This window comes from Peromyscus maniculatus, chromosome 1 (genome assembly GCF_049852395.1).
Source record: "Peromyscus maniculatus bairdii isolate BWxNUB_F1_BW_parent chromosome 1, HU_Pman_BW_mat_3.1, whole genome shotgun sequence".
In the NCBI taxonomy this organism is placed as follows: domain Eukaryota; kingdom Metazoa; phylum Chordata; class Mammalia; order Rodentia; family Cricetidae; genus Peromyscus; species Peromyscus maniculatus.
In genome coordinates, this window is record NC_134852.1 from 189,205,998 (window position 1) to 189,223,103 (window position 17,106).

Here is a 17,106-nt window from a genome sequence, read left to right on the forward strand (position 1 = left end):
GTCTGTGAATTTGATTTCTTTCTTTTGGCTATTTATTTATTTGTGTGTGTGTGTGTGTGTTTGTTTGTGTAGGGTGAGGGCATGTGTGCCATGGTGCTCACATAGAGGTCAGAGGAAGTATTCAGTTCTTGCTCTCCACTGTGTGAGTTCTAGGGATTGAACTCAAGTTATCAGGCTTGATGGCAAGCACCTTTATTTGTGTGTAAGTGCTCTGCCTGCATGTATTCCTGCATGCCGGAAAAGGGAATCGGATCCAGCAAGCACCTTCATTAACTTGCCCAGTGTGGCAGCCTTCTGCTTTGATTTCTTTTGCATATTTACAATGAAGTGAGTTGCTGATCATGTGGTAGTTCTCTTAAGTTTTCTGTAGCACCTGCATCATTTCATATTCCCACCAACAGTAAACAGGGATTTAATTCTTTCATGCTCTAGCCAGAACTTTCTTTTTTGGCATGCTAGGGACTGAACTTAAGGCATAATTTGTACTGCAAGATCTGCCAGTGAGTTACACTCCAGTCTTTTCTTCTCTTTGCCCCTTTGGTTTGAATGTTTGTGGGTGTATGTGCACACGTGTGCCTGAGGGTCAGAAGTCAACTTCACGTTTATACTGGTTTTTGAGACAAGGTCTCAGTTTTTCCTGGAACTCACTGATGTGCCTGGGCTGAGTGGCCAGTGAGTCCCCTGTCTCCCATTCTCATCACTGGGGTTATAGGTGTGTGCTATCAGGCCCGGGTTCTGGAGGCTTGATAGTGCTATCTCTCCAGCCTCCATTTTCAATTTTTTGGTAGTAGTCATTTTAAGGATATGAGACAGTCATATTTTATGGCTAACTGATATTCCATTTTGCGGACACCATATTTTATTTATCCTTTTCTCCTTTGAGTTGTTTCCACTTTCTGGCTATTAAGTATAAGCTTTTGTCAGGGGTGGGAATGTGGCTCACTGGTTAAAATGTACTGCTCTTGCAGAGGATCCGTGTTTGGTTCTGAGCCCACATGTCAGGTGGTCAAACTACCTATAACTCCAGCTCCAGGGGTTCCAGTACCTCTGCTCTGTGCACAATATTTCCCCTTACATACACATAATAAAAATTAAAAAAAATTGAAAAGAATAAGTTACTATAAATCATTTATAAGTTGTTTTGGGTTTTTTTTTTGTTGTTTTTTTTTGGTTTTTGAGACAGGGTTTCTCTGTGTGGTTTTGGTGTCTATCCTGGATCTTGCTCTGTAGACCAGGCTGGGCTCGAACTCACTGAGATCCGCCTGGCTCTGCCTCCCGAGTGCTGGGATTAAAGGTGTGTGCCACCAACCACCCGGCTACAAGTTTTTGTATGAACATATGTTTTCATCTCTCCTAGGAGTGGAATGCTGGGTCACAATAGCTATGTTTTACTGTTAGAGAAACTACCAGTTTTTAAAAAGTGGCTCTGCTCCAGGCGGTGGTGGCATACGCCTTTAATCCGAGCGCTCGGGAGGCAGCGCCAGGCGGAAATCTATGAGTTCAAGGCCAGCCTGGTCTACAGAGCGAGATTCAGGACAGGCACCAAAACTACACGGAGAAACCCTGTCTCGAAAAATAAAAAACAAAACAAAAAGTGGCTCTTCCATTTTATATTCTATCATCAGTGTACGAGAATTCGAAATTCTCCACAGCCTTGCCAACACTTTATTATCTAACTTTTGATGCTAGCCACACTAGTCAATATGAATGCTAGCTCTGGTTTTCATTTGTGCTTTTCAGCTGACTAGTGATATTGAATGTCTTTCATCTTTTCATGTGTTTGTTGTCCATTTTTATCTTTTCTTTAGAGAGGTTTGTAGAAATGCCTGTCCAGGGTCTTGACTCATTTTAAAATTTGTCCTTTATTATGACTTGGAAGCATTCTTTGCATGTTCTAAATACAAGTGCCTTACTTGCATATTTTCATTTATTTATTTATTCTGTGGGTTGCCTTTTTATTTTCTTGGCCATATTTTTTCCTTTTTTAATGGTGTAGCTGAAGATGAAACCTAAGGCCTTGCACATAGTTTACTAATGCTCTGTCACTGAGTCAAGTCCTTGTTTTTGTTTGTTTGTTTGTTTTATTATTATTAAGAAATTTTCTATTCACTTTACATACCAACCACAGATTCCCCCCTCCCCCAAGGCAAGGTCTCCCATGGGGAGTCAACAGAGCCTGGTACACTCAGCTGAGGCAGGTCCAAGCCCCTCCCCTCTGCACCAAGGCTGCATGTCACACCCTAGGCACTGGGCTCTAAAAAGCCCGCCCATGCACCAGGGATGAATTCCAGTCCCCCTGCTTGAGGGCTCCCAAACAGTTCAGGCTAAACAGCTGTCTCACATTCAAGTCCTTGTTTTAAGTCTTTTTCTTTTTCTTTCCCTTCCCCTTCTTCCCCCTTTTCTTCCCCATCTTCCCCTCCCCCTCCTCCCTCCCTCCCTCCCTCCCTCCCTCCCTCCCTCCCTCCCTCCCTCCCTCCGTGTCTGTCTGTCTGTCTGTCTGTCTGTCTCTCTCTGTCTGTCTGTCTCTGTCTGTCTCTGTCTCTCTGTTTGTCTGTCTGTCTGTCTCTCTTTCTTTTTCTTCGAGACAGTTTCTTTGTGTAGCCTTAGCTGTCCTGGATCTTGCTCTGGAGACCAGGCTGGCATCGAACTCACAGAGATCTGCCTGCCTCTGCCTCCCAGTGCTAGGATTAAAGGCGTGGGATACCACCACCTGGCTGTTTTAATTTTCTTGATGGTGTTCCTTGAAGCATAACATATAATTTTGATAAGTCCAATTTATGTGTTTTTCAGTTGTGTGTGCATGTGTGCCATATGTAAGAAACGCTCTCCACACCTCCTGCAGCCTTGAGGCAGGGGGAAGGGCTTGGACTTGCCTCTGCTGCATGTGCCTCCCCATGGGAGGCCTGCCTTGCCTTGTTGGCAGGGGAAGCTGAGGGGGCGGGAGGAGGGAAGAGGGGGATCTTTGGTTGGTGTGTAAAATGAATGAAAAATTTTTCTTAATTAAAAAAAGAAAAAAGAAACTCCAAAGAGTTTATCAATATGCATTGTTCTAGTTTTTTAAAGCTCTTGCTATATGTAAGATTGATTAGTGTTCTATTTTAAGAAGATTTTTGTTGTTGTTGTTGTTGCTTTGAGACAAGGTTTCTCTGTGTGTAGCCTTGGCTGTTCTAGAACTTACTGTAGACCAGGCTGGCCTAGGACGCAGAGATCCTCTTGCCTCTGCCTCCTCCCAAGCGCTGGGATTAAAGGTGTGTTTGTTTTTTTTGAGCTGAGGATCGAACCCAGGGCCTTGCGCTTGCTAGACAAGCACTCTACCACTGAGCTAAATCCCCAACCCTGGCTTTTATTTATTAAATAAAAAAATTTATTTTATATGTGTATGGGTATTTTGCCTATACACCACGTGTGTGGCTGGTGCTTGAGAAGGCTAAGAGAGGTCATCACTTCCCCTAGAACTGCATTTACAACCAGTAGTTACGAACTGCCTTGTAGGTGCTAAGAATCAAATGTAGGTCCTCTGGAGGAGCAGCCAGTGCTTTTAACTCTGAAGCCATCTCTCCAGTCCACTCAGTTTTTATTTTTGAAATGACACTTTTTTGGTATAATTCTTTTTTACTGTTTTTCATTGAAGGATTTGATATTTTGCTTGTGACATTTCTAAACTAACCTTAACTGTATAGCGTAGACTGGCTCCCTATGCTGCTTCAACTTTCTGAGTACTGGGGTTGTAAACATGTGGTACCACTTGCAATTAACCAAGCAAATGTTAGACAGTATATGTTTTTTAATGTGGGAGTCTGATCTGCATATAGTAAAGACTTTCTTAACTGATTTGGAGGAAATGTATTTTTTTCTGTTTACAGGTGAAGTAGATCCTAAAGAGAGAATAGCACGCCAACGGAAATTATTACAGAAGAAGCTTGGACTTAATATGGGGGAAGCAATTGGAATGAGTACTGAAGAGCTCTTCAACGACGAGGATTTGGATTACACCCCAACTTCAGCAGCCCTTGTAAACAAACCATCTGTAGGTAAAATATTGGGTTATTTGATTGCAAGTAACAACACAAAGGGTTCACTTCATGTTGTTATGTAACTGAACCAAGAAATTTCTATAGTGCCAAGTGCTGTATGTGTCCATTTTAGCCCATATTGACCGTTCCCCACTTAATATAGCTTAGTATATCAGTATATGTAGATTAAACACATTTGTGTGTGTAGTATATGTATATGTTCATGTGGGTGTATGCATGAGTTTTTCCAGGTGCATTTGTATGTGTTCATGTGTGTAGAAGTCAGGTCAGTATCTAGTGTCTTTCTTGACGAGTTACCATAGTTTTAGAGACAGCATCTCCATTGAAGCTGGAGCTCATTTAGCATTCAGTTGTCTGGCCAGTCTCCTCCTGGCATGCCTGACTTCACGTGAACTCAAGGCCCCATGCTTACACAGTCGGCACTCCACTGACACTCTGATACGACAGCCTCAGTCCGTTTTACGCTGGGTCATAGTTCTTCTTCTTTTTCTCCTCCTCCTCCTTTTATTCTTTCAATTTTCTTTTTTTTTTTTGGTTTTTTTCGAGTCAGGGTTTCTCTGTGTAGTTTTGGAGCCTGTCCTGGATCTCACTCTGTGGACCAGGCTGGCCTCAGGACTCACAGAGATCCGCCTGCCTCTGCCTCCCAAGTGCTGGGATTAAAGAAGTGGGACACCACTACTCAGTTTATTATTTTTTCAATTTTCAGTGGATGCATATGAACTTTTAAAAAACAAGTGTTTTCATTAATTATTTTAGAATTTCATGTAATATATTTTGATCATATTCATCCCTGACTGATCCAGACCCACGCGCACCTCCTCTCTCCATTCCCCCCAATGCACATTAACTTTATTTTGGACACAGTCTATTGAAGTTCTAAAGGCTGTGGCTGTTTCCCACACAAGTGAAATGTCATGTTTCAAGAGGTTCAGTACTCATTCTCCTATCCTCTAAAATCTTTTAGGGCCCTTTGGCTCCATTAATATTTCCTGCTTCTGGTCAGGTACAGAATGCATGTCTACAATCCCTTGAACTCTGGAGGCAGAAGCCAGCCTGGGGTACATAAGAAGTTCTAGGCTAGCTGAGCTACAGGGCATGACTTGTCTTGTTGGGGAGGCTTTGGTCCTAACAGGTTGGTCTTGCATGTTGAGGCCCCTTAAGGGAAATTTCTTAAAGTTTTTGTTGCTGTCTACTTGTTATATCTGCACTGTCATGTACCAATGGCTCTTGGTTCCAAGACCTCAGCACAGCATCCATAACAGTAATCCTTACTGCGTGTGAAGTGTACATTTTCAGTTAATTCTTAGAACAGATACAGAAAGGAATTTCTTTTCTTTTCTTTCTTTCTTCTTTTCCCCTGAGACAGGGTTTCTCTGTGTAGCCCTGGCTGTCGTGGATCTCGTTCTGTAGACCAGGCTGGCCTCAAACTCACAAAGATCCAGCTGTCTCTGCCTCCTGAGTGCTATGATTAATTAAAGGAGGGCACCATCACTGCCCGGCTTCAGAAAGGAATTTTTTAAATAAATTTTATTATATAAACACAGTATATCTTCTGTCACTGTCTATGTCTCTCTTCTTCCTTCTTCCTACCTATGATACTTCTGCCTCTACCTCCAAAAGGCTGGAATTCTTACTATGTTGCTCAGGCCCAAATTCCTGAACTCAATTTATCCTCTTGCATCAGCCTCCTGAGTAGACAAGCATCTTAATATTTGCTTATTATGCTGTTTTTATAGTGTTTCCAATGAATAGAAAAAGAGCAAAAGAAGTAGGAAGTGGCTAAGATGAAAGGATCATCTTAGTGGCTAAGTTGATGATAGAATACTGTACCAGTCGGTCACTTAAGGCTAAAATTCTTCTTCCTCTTCCTCTTCCTCCTTCTGAACATGATAAGCATTGGTTTCTTTCTTTCTTTTCTTTTTTTTTTGAGAATTTTATTTTCATAACTTTTGTTGGTATTATGATTATTTTGAAGTCTCAGCTCTTCAGAAACCTTTTCTTTGCTAGGATTATTTGTCTATGACATACCTATAGTATAAAAAAGTTAGGAAACAAGACTTAGTCCATTGAGAATTAGATAATTAAGAAATATATTTTTTTAAAGTTTTAATTGTTTTTTGAGACAGGGTCTTTCTGTGTGTTCCTGGCTGTCCTGGAACTCTATAGGTAGATCAGGCTGACCTTGAACTCATATCCTCTGCTGGGATTGAAGATGTGCCATTTTTGTTTTTGAGACAAGGTCTTACTAGATAGCCCTGGCTTTCTGATCCTCCTTCAGCCTTCCAAGTGTTGGGATTTTAAGTGTTCCAGCATACCTGGGTTGAGAGTAAAATCATGATATAGCCATACAGCATAATGTAATATTATCAAAAAGAATGTTTAATCTCTATATATTAAAATTTATATACCTATATCTCTAAGATTGAAACTATAGGAATTTATTTTAATTTCTGACAGTTTAAACTCATTGTTTTATTCTTTTAGACTCTCCAGGCTGCTGAATTGATAGATTCAGAATTCCGAGCAGGAATGAGTAATAGACAGAAGAACAAAGCTAAAAGAATGGCCAAGTTATTTGCAAAACAGAGATCCAGGGATGCAGTGGAAACGAATGAGAAGAGGTAGTAATCTTTGTTTATTCACTTGAAACAGTCATTGTGCTTGATTTACAGAGAAACAACTTGATGATTTTTATTCAGCCGAATAGTACTGCTTGGATTTTTTTTTTTTTTTTGGTTTTTCGAGACAGGGTTTCTCTGTGTAGCTTTGCGCGTTTTCCTGGAACTCACTTGGTAGCCCAGGCTGGTCTCGAACTCACAGAGATCCGCCTGCCTCTGCCTCCCGAGTGCTGGGATTAAAGGCATGCGCCACCACTGCCCGGCTACTTGGATTTTTTTTTTACTAAGGACAGAGTATTTACCGTTACTGAGGAATGACATTGCAGAAAAATCTGTTGTCTTGGCTGTCTTGGAACTCTCTTTGTAGACCAGACTGGCCTCAAACTCACAAAGATCCACCTGCCTCCTCTGCCTCCTGAGTGTTGGGATTAAAGGTGTGCACCACCACTCCCCTGCCTTTTTCAATTCTTTTAATGATGTATAAAGGTAGTTTGTGTTTTGTTGATTTGTTGGCTAGGCTTAAGTTATAAAACTTAAAAAAGTTATAAAAGTTTTCTCAAGTGTTCTGCATACTTTTTAATCAGTGGTCAGTTTCTGTATATTTTTTAAATGTTTGCTAATTTTTTTTATACAGTGTGTTTTAATCATATTCTTTCAACAAATAAGCATATATTACTTGGCATATTAGTTTTCTCTAGGTTGCAAAAGCCTAAAAAAGTTAGTGTCATGCTTGGCTAGATTAAGTTGTTGAGTTAAAAGAATTTAAAATTAAAAGAAAGGGAACTGGTTGTAGAGATGAAAGAATAATGTGAGATTTGATATTCAATTTGAAAGAAAAGATTCATAGCTGGGCGTTGGTGGCGCACACCTTTAATCCCAGCACTTGGGAGGCAGAGGCAGGTAGGTGGATCTCTGTGAGTTGGAGGCTAGCCTGGTCTCCAAAGCCAGTTCCAGGAAAGGCACAAAGCTACACAGAGAAACCCTGTCTTAAAACCATTAAAAAAAAAAAAAAAAAAAAAAAAAAGAAAGAAAGAAAGAAAGAAAGAAAGAAAGAAAGAAAAGATTCACCAACTTAGAAAATAGTAGGGTATATTTTGTTCAAAAGTATTAATGAGTTCATTTTAGTTGACACATAAGACTTTTAAGTAAGCTACATAAGCAATATTAATACATCCGTGAAGATGATGGATTTTTCTTACATGCACTGTGGATCATTCATATTTTCCTTCATTTACTTTAAAATTAGTAACTTCTTTTTTAGCAATGATAGCACTGATGGAGAGCCAGAAGAAAAGAGACGGAAAGTAGCAAATGTTGTTGTTAACCAGACTGCAAATGATTCCAAAGTCTTGATTGATAATGTTCCAGAAAGTTCTTCTTTAATTGAGGAGGTATATTGAAATTGTTTATAACTTTTTTACTTTAACTTGCTATAATCATCATCATCATCATGATTATTATTTGTATGGATGGTTTGCTGCATGTGTGTCTGTGCACCACTTGCATGACTGGTGTCCATGGAGGCCAGAAAAGGGTGTCAGATCCTCTGGAACTGGAATTACAGACAGTTGTGAGATGTCATGTGGGTGTTGGGAATTGAACCTGGCTTCTTTGGAAAAGCAGCCAGTGTTTTAAACCACTGAACCATCTCTTCAGCCTTATAAAGAAATTTATAAGTTTCTTAAATGTATACATTGAGAATATTGTGTAATTTGTCAACCAGGAGAAATTTTATTAGTAAACATTTTTATTTGTGTTTTATGTACATCAGTGTTTTGCCTGCTTGTGTGTCTGTGTGAGGATGTCAGATCCCCTGGAAGAGGAGTTATAGACAGTTGTGAGCTGCCATGGTGGGTGCTGGGAATTGAACCCAGGTCCTCCGGAAGAGCAGCCACTGCTCTTAACTGCTGAGCCATCTCCCCAGCCCTAGTAAATGTTTTAACACTTCATTCATTTACTTTAAAATTTTAAAGCTGTTACTATTGCTAACGCTACACATGAACACACTTTATTGAATGTCTTAAATTGTTAGCATAAAGCTTTGATCTAGCAGTAATTATATCTTTCTTATTTAGACAAACGAATGGCCTTTGGAAAGCTTCTGTGAAGAACTTTGCAATGACCTTTTTAATCCCTCCTGGGAGGTAAAGCATCTTCTGAGCTCTCTTTTGTGTTAGCAAAGAAAACAATGCCACGAATAGGAAACTTGCTAAGATTCCTATTTTCCCCTCGGGTCTCCCTTAGGATTTAGGGCATATTATATAGTTTTATTGTCTCTCTCTTTTGTGTGTGGGGTGGGCTGGGGTTGAGGGTCTCATCATGTAACTAGCTGGCTTTGAACTCATAGAGAGTCCTCTGCCTTCTGGGTGCTGGGATTAAAAAGAGTACTCTACCACACTAGGTTTGACTTCTAAATAAGAAATTTTTAGATTTAAAAAAAAAAAAAAAACTTTTCTCATCCTTTAAATTATGTTTTTTTTTTTTTGTTTTTCGAGACAGGGTTTCTCTGTGTAGCTTTGCGCCTTTCCTGGAACTCACTTGGTAGCCCAGGCTGGCCTCGAACTCACAGAGATCCGCCTGGCTCTGCCTCCCGAGTGCTGGGATTAAAGGCGTGCGCCACCACCGCCCGGCTTAAATTATGTTTTGAAGCAAGTTGTTCATATTTTTTTATTCTTTTGGCTACCATAAAAACTTATATTTTTTTCATAGACAGTAAAAAATTATTTTTCATTGAAAATGGACAGCTTTTGGGCAGTCTCATTGTAGTTCAGGCTGGCTTTGAACTTGTGATATTCTTGACTCAGCCTCCTGAGTTCTGGAATTACAAGTGTTCACCATCATATCATGCCTACAGTGGGCAGTTTTGATTTACCAAGAATAGTGATTTCAGTGCATGGATGTATATGCTAGATGTACAGAAGTATGTGTTGACCATACACAAGGCCCTGGAGTCACACCTCAAAATCACTTCCATAACCAAAACAAAACAAAACCGTTTTGATTTGGGATTGGGCACATCTAGAGTAGTATGGCTGTAGACAGGGCAGACGTTTTCAAACCAGTTTCAGAAGTAATTTAGCTTCCAAAAGTATTTCTTTAAAGAAAATTTCAAACATGTCCCAATATGGTGAAAATAGTCTTTGGTCTTTTACTAGTTGGTCGTCTCAAACCTTTAGTTGGCCCTTGAATTAACAAGGCTTTGGGGCCTAGGGACGTAGCTCATTGGCATAGCACTTGCTTAGCATGTGTGAGATCCTGCCTGGGTGTTATTGTGAGCATGGAAAGAAAAAGAGAGAAAAAGAAAAGGAGGGGAAAATCCTGCTGTGAGTACTTTGTAAAGGTTTTAGCTCAGATAGCATTTTAAATGAATGAGTCTAGTGTCAGTGGCCTTTCCCCCCTTTAGATAACATGTAAGAGTATCCTTATCTGTGAGAATGGGGATTTATCCATGGTCTAGGAAGAAGCACTAGTCATTAGACATCTTGGGTGAATTCTTTTCTTTTGGCACTTGACCTTTTTTTTTTTTTTTTTAATGTATGTACTTCTTTTTTTTTTTTTTTTTTTTTTGGTTTTTCGAGACAGGGTTTCTCTGCGTAGCTTTGCGCCTTTCCTGGAGCTCACTTGGTAGCCCAGGCTGGCCTCGAACTCACGGAGATCCGCCTGGCTCTGCCTCCCGAGTGCTGGGATTAAAGGCGTGCGCCACCACCGCCCGGCTTAATGTATGTACTTCTAAAATATTAGTGGTTGGGCTATATAGAACAAGATATGGAAATTTATTTCTCTTCTTGTTTAGTTCTGAGTGCTGGTAGAGGCTGGGGGTGGGGTGAGAGCCAGGTAGAGTTACCTGGCTAGAGTAGGAGAATAAATAACTATTTTCTTGCTCAACTTTTAAAACCTTCTGAATAACCCAAAAAATTGTGAAATATATGTAATTTGTCTCAGTTGAAAAACATAGCCCTATAAAGTATTTTACTTTCTTTGTATTCCAGAACAAAATGCATATTATTAAAAACATGATTATAGGCCAGGTGTGGTGGCACAGGCCTTTAATCCCAGCACTAGGGAAGCAGAGGCAGGCGGATCTCTGTGAGTTCTTGGTCAGCCTTATATACATAGCAGCTTTCAGATCATTCAGGGTTACAAGATAAACATTGCATCAAAAGGAAAGAAGGAAGATGACAGGCAGGCAGGCAGGCAGACAGACATAATTATGTCTTAAAAGATGTTTCTGTAACATCAGCAATGACTGGAAAACATTTTCATAAAAGAAAAGTCGAATTTAGCTTCTTTAAACACTTGACCTCTGATATTTGCTTCCTGTGTGTTTTTAGGTTCGACACGGGGCAGGTACTGGACTTAGAGAAATTCTTAAAGCTCATGGGAAAAGTGGTGGTAAAATGGGAGACAGCACTTTAGAAGAGGTAAGTGTATTAAAATTGTGCTTTAGTTTAGTAGCCAGCCTCTTTCCAGCTTAGGGGAAAGTAGCAAAAGTTATGTACCATAAAGTAGGAATGCAAGGTGAGTAAGAAGAAGTACTGTGGCAAAGTTAGAAAGAAACAAGTAAGAAAAATACAAGTTTATAGTTGTAGAATCAATTTAGGGAACAGAGATATTCAGAAACCCTGGAGTGGAAAAAATTGTAGAAAGAAGAGCATTTGAGCAGGATATAATGCAGTAGAGAGTCGAGTTAGATGAAGAAAATGGTAATGGTCCTGAGCAACATTTATGTAACAAGAAACACTGGAAATAGCATAGAGAGCAGAAGACCTGATACAGAGTAATCTAAAGCATTTTTTTTTTTCTTTTATTTTCTTGGAGATGGGGCTGCTTGGAGACGGCCTCACTATTTAGCCCTGGCTGGCTTGGAATTCCTGTATACCTTTCTAGCCCAGAGCTCACAGAGATCTGCCTGCCTCTGCCTCTTAGGTGCCCAGCCTGTAATTAGTTTTCTTAAGAGTACAGGTAACATAATAGAACCATGAATATAAGAATTTTGATATATTGTCTCTGAATGTAATCATTAAAGAGTTCATGGTTACATTTAAAGGTGGTATATGGAATTCTTCTCAAGTTTGGTAACTGTTCTTTTGCTAAGATAATCTGTCCCAGTTTTGTTTTTCTTTTTTTGGCCCTAACACCTCTGTTATCCCTCTAGTACAGAGTTGGTTTTTACTTATTATTAAAACGATTGTATCTTAATAGATGATTCAGCAGCATCAAGAGTGGTTAGAGGACTTAGTCATTCGGCTCCTTTGTGTTTTTGCCTTGGACAGATTTGGAGACTTTGTTTCTGATGAAGTAAGTAACATCTGAGTGAAGCTTTGCCCGAATTGTTAATTCTACATAAGTAAATCTTCTGCATATGTGACTTCTTTATGTTCTCTAGGTTGTAGCACCAGTCCGTGAAACTTGTGCTCAAACATTAGGTGTGGTTTTAAAGCACATGAACGAAACAGGAGTTCATAAGACAGTGGATGTGCTGCTGAAGTTACTGACCCAAGAACAGTGGGAAGTTAGACACGGCGGTCTGCTGGGGATCAAGTATGCTCTGGCGGTTCGTCAGGTAAAGAGCTCAGTGTTTGAAAGTATACGTGAGGGATTTTTCAGTCTTGGGTGTTTTGTTTGTTTTCGTGGGTATGCTTGGTTGCTTGCTTGGTCCTTTGTTTTATGATCTAGGCATGTAGCTCCACCTGGCTTGGAACTTGCTACACAGACCCAGGTGGGCCACAAAATCGCAGAGGTGGTTCTGTTTCTGCCTCTTGGGTTCTGAGATTACAGGTCTGTGTCGTCATGCCAGGCTCAAGCTTGCTTTCTTGAGAAACTGTCACAGAAATAGGTGGTGCTCATAGCAGTTTACAGAGAAATCAAAAGATGGTTAGTTACATTATTGTTGCAACTAATTCAGTGCATTTCATAGTTTCTTTAATTGTATAAACTCATTTAAATATTAAATACATGGTCTGAAGTCTGCAAGACTCTAGTTATACAGGAGAAATAGACAGGAACCCACCCCGGGAAACTTAGAGCAGTCATCAAAGCAAGCAGTCCGGGGCTAGAGAGATGGCTCAGAGGTTAAGAGCACTGACTGCTCTTCCAGAGGTCCTGAGTTCAATTCCCAGCACCCACATGGTGGCTCACAACCATCTGTAATGAGATCTGGTGCCCTCTTCTTGTGTATATAATAAATAAATAAATTTAAAAAAAAAAGCAAGCAGTCCACAAATCATGTACTTTTTTTTTTTACATTATCCACCAATGTTTTTCTTTGCTTATTTTGCTTATTTTTTTTTTTTTGTAAGAAAGCTTAGAAAAAGAAAATACAAGTAACTTTAGCATTTTCATATAGGAAAATGAGTTCTAAAAGTTAGAAGCCTTGCTTAAGGTTATAAAACTAATTAGGGTTAGTACCAAAAGTCAAAACTATGTGGCGTATCTTTTTTTTCATTTTTTTTTTTTTTTTTTTTTTAAATAGAGTGTCTTATAATCCACTGTTGGTGCATTGTCAGGCTTCACCCAGGATAAAAACACATTCATATACATATAGTCCACTGATAGCAGTGGACTGTTAGCAGTTGGGTTCCTGTTTTGACTCACAAAAGCTTTTTTGACTTATGACCCATAAATCTTTTACAAAGTTTAGTGCTAAAACAATAAAAACAAGTGCCCCCCCCCCAGGCCTGTAATCCTAGTGCTTGGAGTCAAACTTGTGTGCTACAAAGTCCTCATCCCAGTATTTGGCAGGCAGAGGCAGAAGGATCTTCTGTTCAAGGTCATCCATAGCTAGCTAGAGTATAGCCAGGGATACACATGAGACCTTGCCTTTAAAAAAGAAAAAGAAGAAAAGAAATAGAGATAAGCGAGGAGCTACTGAGAAAGGAGTACCGAACCGAACAGCGTGTGATTTCCTGAGTGCTTTCTAGAACTAGCCAACATGGACAGGATCTTAGGAGACTGTCCTTCTTAACTTTGGATTAGCTTTCCTCTGTTCTCTTGCTCAGTAGTCCAAGAATGAAACCTCCCTTCCTATCCCAGAAAAGCCTTTTGAAGTTACATCTAAGGTTGTCTTTTTCTGTTGTTGTTTTAAACTGCCAGCAATAAAATATTGGCTTGTGATTTCTGCTGAGAGGCCCAGCTCTCTACCTGTTTGTTTACCTTCTGCTTTGTTCCTTGCCCTCTTTTGCCCTTTTAGTCCTTGCAACCCACCTATCAACTCTTCAAACACAGTTCCCTTCTTTCTTAAATCTTAAAGCTTCTATAGAAAACAGAGTGAAACAATGCCTTGCTAGTGTTTGAAAAAAGGTTAATTTTTTAAAAAAACTTAATTTTTTTTATTTTTTTATTTTTAAGATTACAATTACAGGGCCTAGAGAGATGGCTTAATGATTAAGATCACTGGCTGCTCTTCCAGAGGTCCTGAGTTCAATTCCCAGTACCCACATGGTGGCTTACAACCACCTATAATAAGACTTGGTGTCCTCTTCTGGTGGGCCGGCTTATGTGCAGGCAGAATACTGTATACATAATAAATAAATAAATCTTTAAAAAGAAGATTATAATTATAGCATTTCTCCCTGTCCTTTCCTCCTCTTCCCACACACTCCTCCTTGCTCTCTTTCAAATTCATTTTTTCATTGTTTTTGCATGCCTGGGTGTATATACATACATATTCCTAAAGAACACCTGCACAGTCCATATTATTAATGTTATTTGTGTGTATGTTTTCAGGGCTGACCATTTGATATTGGATAACCAATTAATATGTTCTTTCCTGGGGAAGACTATTTCTCTTGTAAGACTAATTTTTTAAAAATGACTTTTAAACCAGTCATGGTGGAGCATGCCTTTTTAATTCCAGCAGCACTCTGAAGGCAGAGGCAGGCAGATCTCTGTGAGTTTGAGACTAGCCTGGTTTACAAAGTGAGTTCCAGGACAGCCAGAGGTACACACCGAGAAACCCTGTCTCAAAAAACAAAAGAAGACTTTTATTTATCAATTTTCTGACTAATAGCTGACTCATCTCTTGAAGATTTCTCTTTTTTGTATTTATAAATTTTAAATTATTTTTTGGTTAATGTACAAAGAATTGAGTCTAATTTTGACATTTTCATATGTATTGTTATTTTACAAAAGTGTATTACAGTGTATACAGGCTCTGGGATAACACTTTATCCTGGCTATAGGTGGCTAAAGACATTGCTACAAGGAATCCAGATGTTTGAATAGGAAAGGAGGGGGGTTATTTTGTACCATCAGCTCAGGTACAAAGGACAGCTTACTTTTTGCCAGATTTTGTAATCCCACCTCTGGCCAAGGGGTCCTTCCCCATGGCCTTGGTTTTTAGCTTCTTGAGATTCTTCTGCTGCTCTCTCTCTGCCTAAAGCCTTGTCTCCCTTATCCCTATCGATGGCCTGCTTCTTGGGCTGTTTCAGGGGCTGCTTTTTGCCACCTTTGTGGTCCAACATGGCACCTATGGTCCCTTCCCTGAAGCCTGATCCCCATGTGTATATGTATTATTCTTTATTGTTGTTCGTCTTCTTCATCCCCCACTCTACCTCTTGCTGTTTTTTCTCTCATCCCAAATAATTCCCCCTCATGACACATATGTTTCATTACCTTCTCTTGTTCCCCCTTCTTCCTTCCCTTTATTCCTCCTCTCATAGTCCTCTTGCTACTGTTGTGGTCTGTGAGTGCAAGGGCACCCCTTCCTCCCCTTAGAGTCTTCATACGAGAGAAAACATTGGAGTCTGGCTTAGTGTGATTAATAGAGTGATTTCCAAGTCTGTCCATTTCTCTGCAGTTGTCACACTTTCATTCTTCCCTATGGCTGAATCAGTTTTTCTATTTTGTATGTGTACCACATTTTCTTCTCTCATTCATGTGTTGATGAACATATAGGCTGGTTCTATATCTTGACTATTGTGAATAGTGTATTAGTGATCACTGATGTGAAAATGTCTCTGGTATGATGACTTACCACAGAGATATTCAAGTCTGTCACTCTTCACCTAATACCATGACAGGATTTTTTTTACTGAACTGGAATATCACCACCCTCTCTCTGTCTGTCCCCAACAGTGATGGCAATATTGGTATGGGGATTTGAACTCAAGTCTCCATGCTTGTAGAACAAGCTGTTTTTACTACCCAGCTGCACAAGACCAATTCTTTTTTTGATGTTTGTTTGTTTTTTCAGGCATGGTCTCTCGGTGTAGCTGTGGCTGTCTTGGAACTTGCTCTGTAGACCAGGCTGGCCTCAAACTCAAAGATACTGGGATTAAAAGTGTGTAACATCACGACCAGCCTATAGTTCTTGATAGCTTTTTTTTTAAAAGATTGATTTATTTTTTATTTTATATGCATTGGTGTTTTGCCTACATGTGTGTCTGTGTGAGAAGAGGATGTTGGGTCCTCTGGAACTGGAGTTACAGACAGTTGTGAGCTGCCATGTGGGTGCTGGGAATTAAAGCCTTGTTCTCTGGAAGAGCAGCCAGTGCTCTTAACCAGTAAGCCATCTCTCCAGCCCTTGTACTTGATAGCTTTAATAAAGTAGTTGGAATCTTTCTCTAGTGAGATTATTTATGCAAGCTTCTGCTAACTTATCTTTTCTGTTTATGTGTTTCTTTTCAAACAAAAATATTGGAATATATGTTCAAAGTTAATAGAGATGTTTGAACATAGTAATTATACCATAGAAAATTAGCCTGTTTTGATGTACTGTTTTGCAGGATGTAATTAATACTTTATTGCCTAAAGTTTTAACTCGAATAATTGAAGGACTCCAGGACCTTGATGACGACGTCAGAGCTGTTGCTGCAGCATCCTTAGTGCCTGTAGTAGAAAGCCTTGTCTACCTTCAGACACAAAAGGTGTGTTGAAAGTTTTCAGCATTTTCTTCCTGTAGTGCATGTTTACATTTGGGTATGGAATAGTAGGGAAAACATTAAGTTATTGTTATTTTATCTCCTATATCTTTTATAGAAATTCTCTTGTTTCTAACATCCCTCCGATGCATGCAAGCTTGATTATGTGTTATTTTTGGAAACAGTGAGTTGTGTATGGTCCAATTCCTTTTATGTACCCAATACACAGAAGTTCCTTGAAAAGGAAACAGCAATTTCTTTCTAAATTTGCCCCTTATGTTTAGAGGTGTCAAGTTTTAATTTTGATTTTATTTCTTAGCATTTTAACCTGATCTCATTTTTAAGAGACCATTACATCTTAGCTACATTTCCATTTTATCAAATCCAGAATAAGTTAAAGGTACAGCCAGCATTATTTTATGAGCTCAAAAGCTAAACTTGTATTTTCTTGATTGTTACCCTGCCCGGTACAACTCTAGTTAGGGAGGAAGTGACAAAAGTAGGACCTAATGGCACTAAAAAGAGGCTAGAGAATGGTTAATGCAAATGGTGTCTTCGTGATGTTGCTTACAACTGATACTGTCCAAATTCATT

General features: G+C 39.5%; 1 protein-coding gene across 1 annotated transcript in view; it reads left to right on the forward strand.

Moving 5' to 3' along the window:
- Positions 1-17,106, forward strand: part of Btaf1 (B-TFIID TATA-box binding protein associated factor 1) — a 90,905-nt gene that overhangs the window by 25,170 nt on the left and 48,629 nt on the right. Inside the window, exons 5-12 of the mRNA XM_076562834.1 lie at positions 3,864-4,027; positions 6,519-6,655; positions 7,914-8,043; positions 8,728-8,796; positions 10,984-11,073; positions 11,855-11,950; positions 12,039-12,215; positions 16,378-16,518. Of these exons, the coding sequence (XP_076418949.1) occupies positions 3,864-4,027; positions 6,519-6,655; positions 7,914-8,043; positions 8,728-8,796; positions 10,984-11,073; positions 11,855-11,950; positions 12,039-12,215; positions 16,378-16,518 (1,004 nt within the window). The remainder of the gene's footprint in view (positions 1-3,863; positions 4,028-6,518; positions 6,656-7,913; positions 8,044-8,727; positions 8,797-10,983; positions 11,074-11,854; positions 11,951-12,038; positions 12,216-16,377; positions 16,519-17,106) is intronic.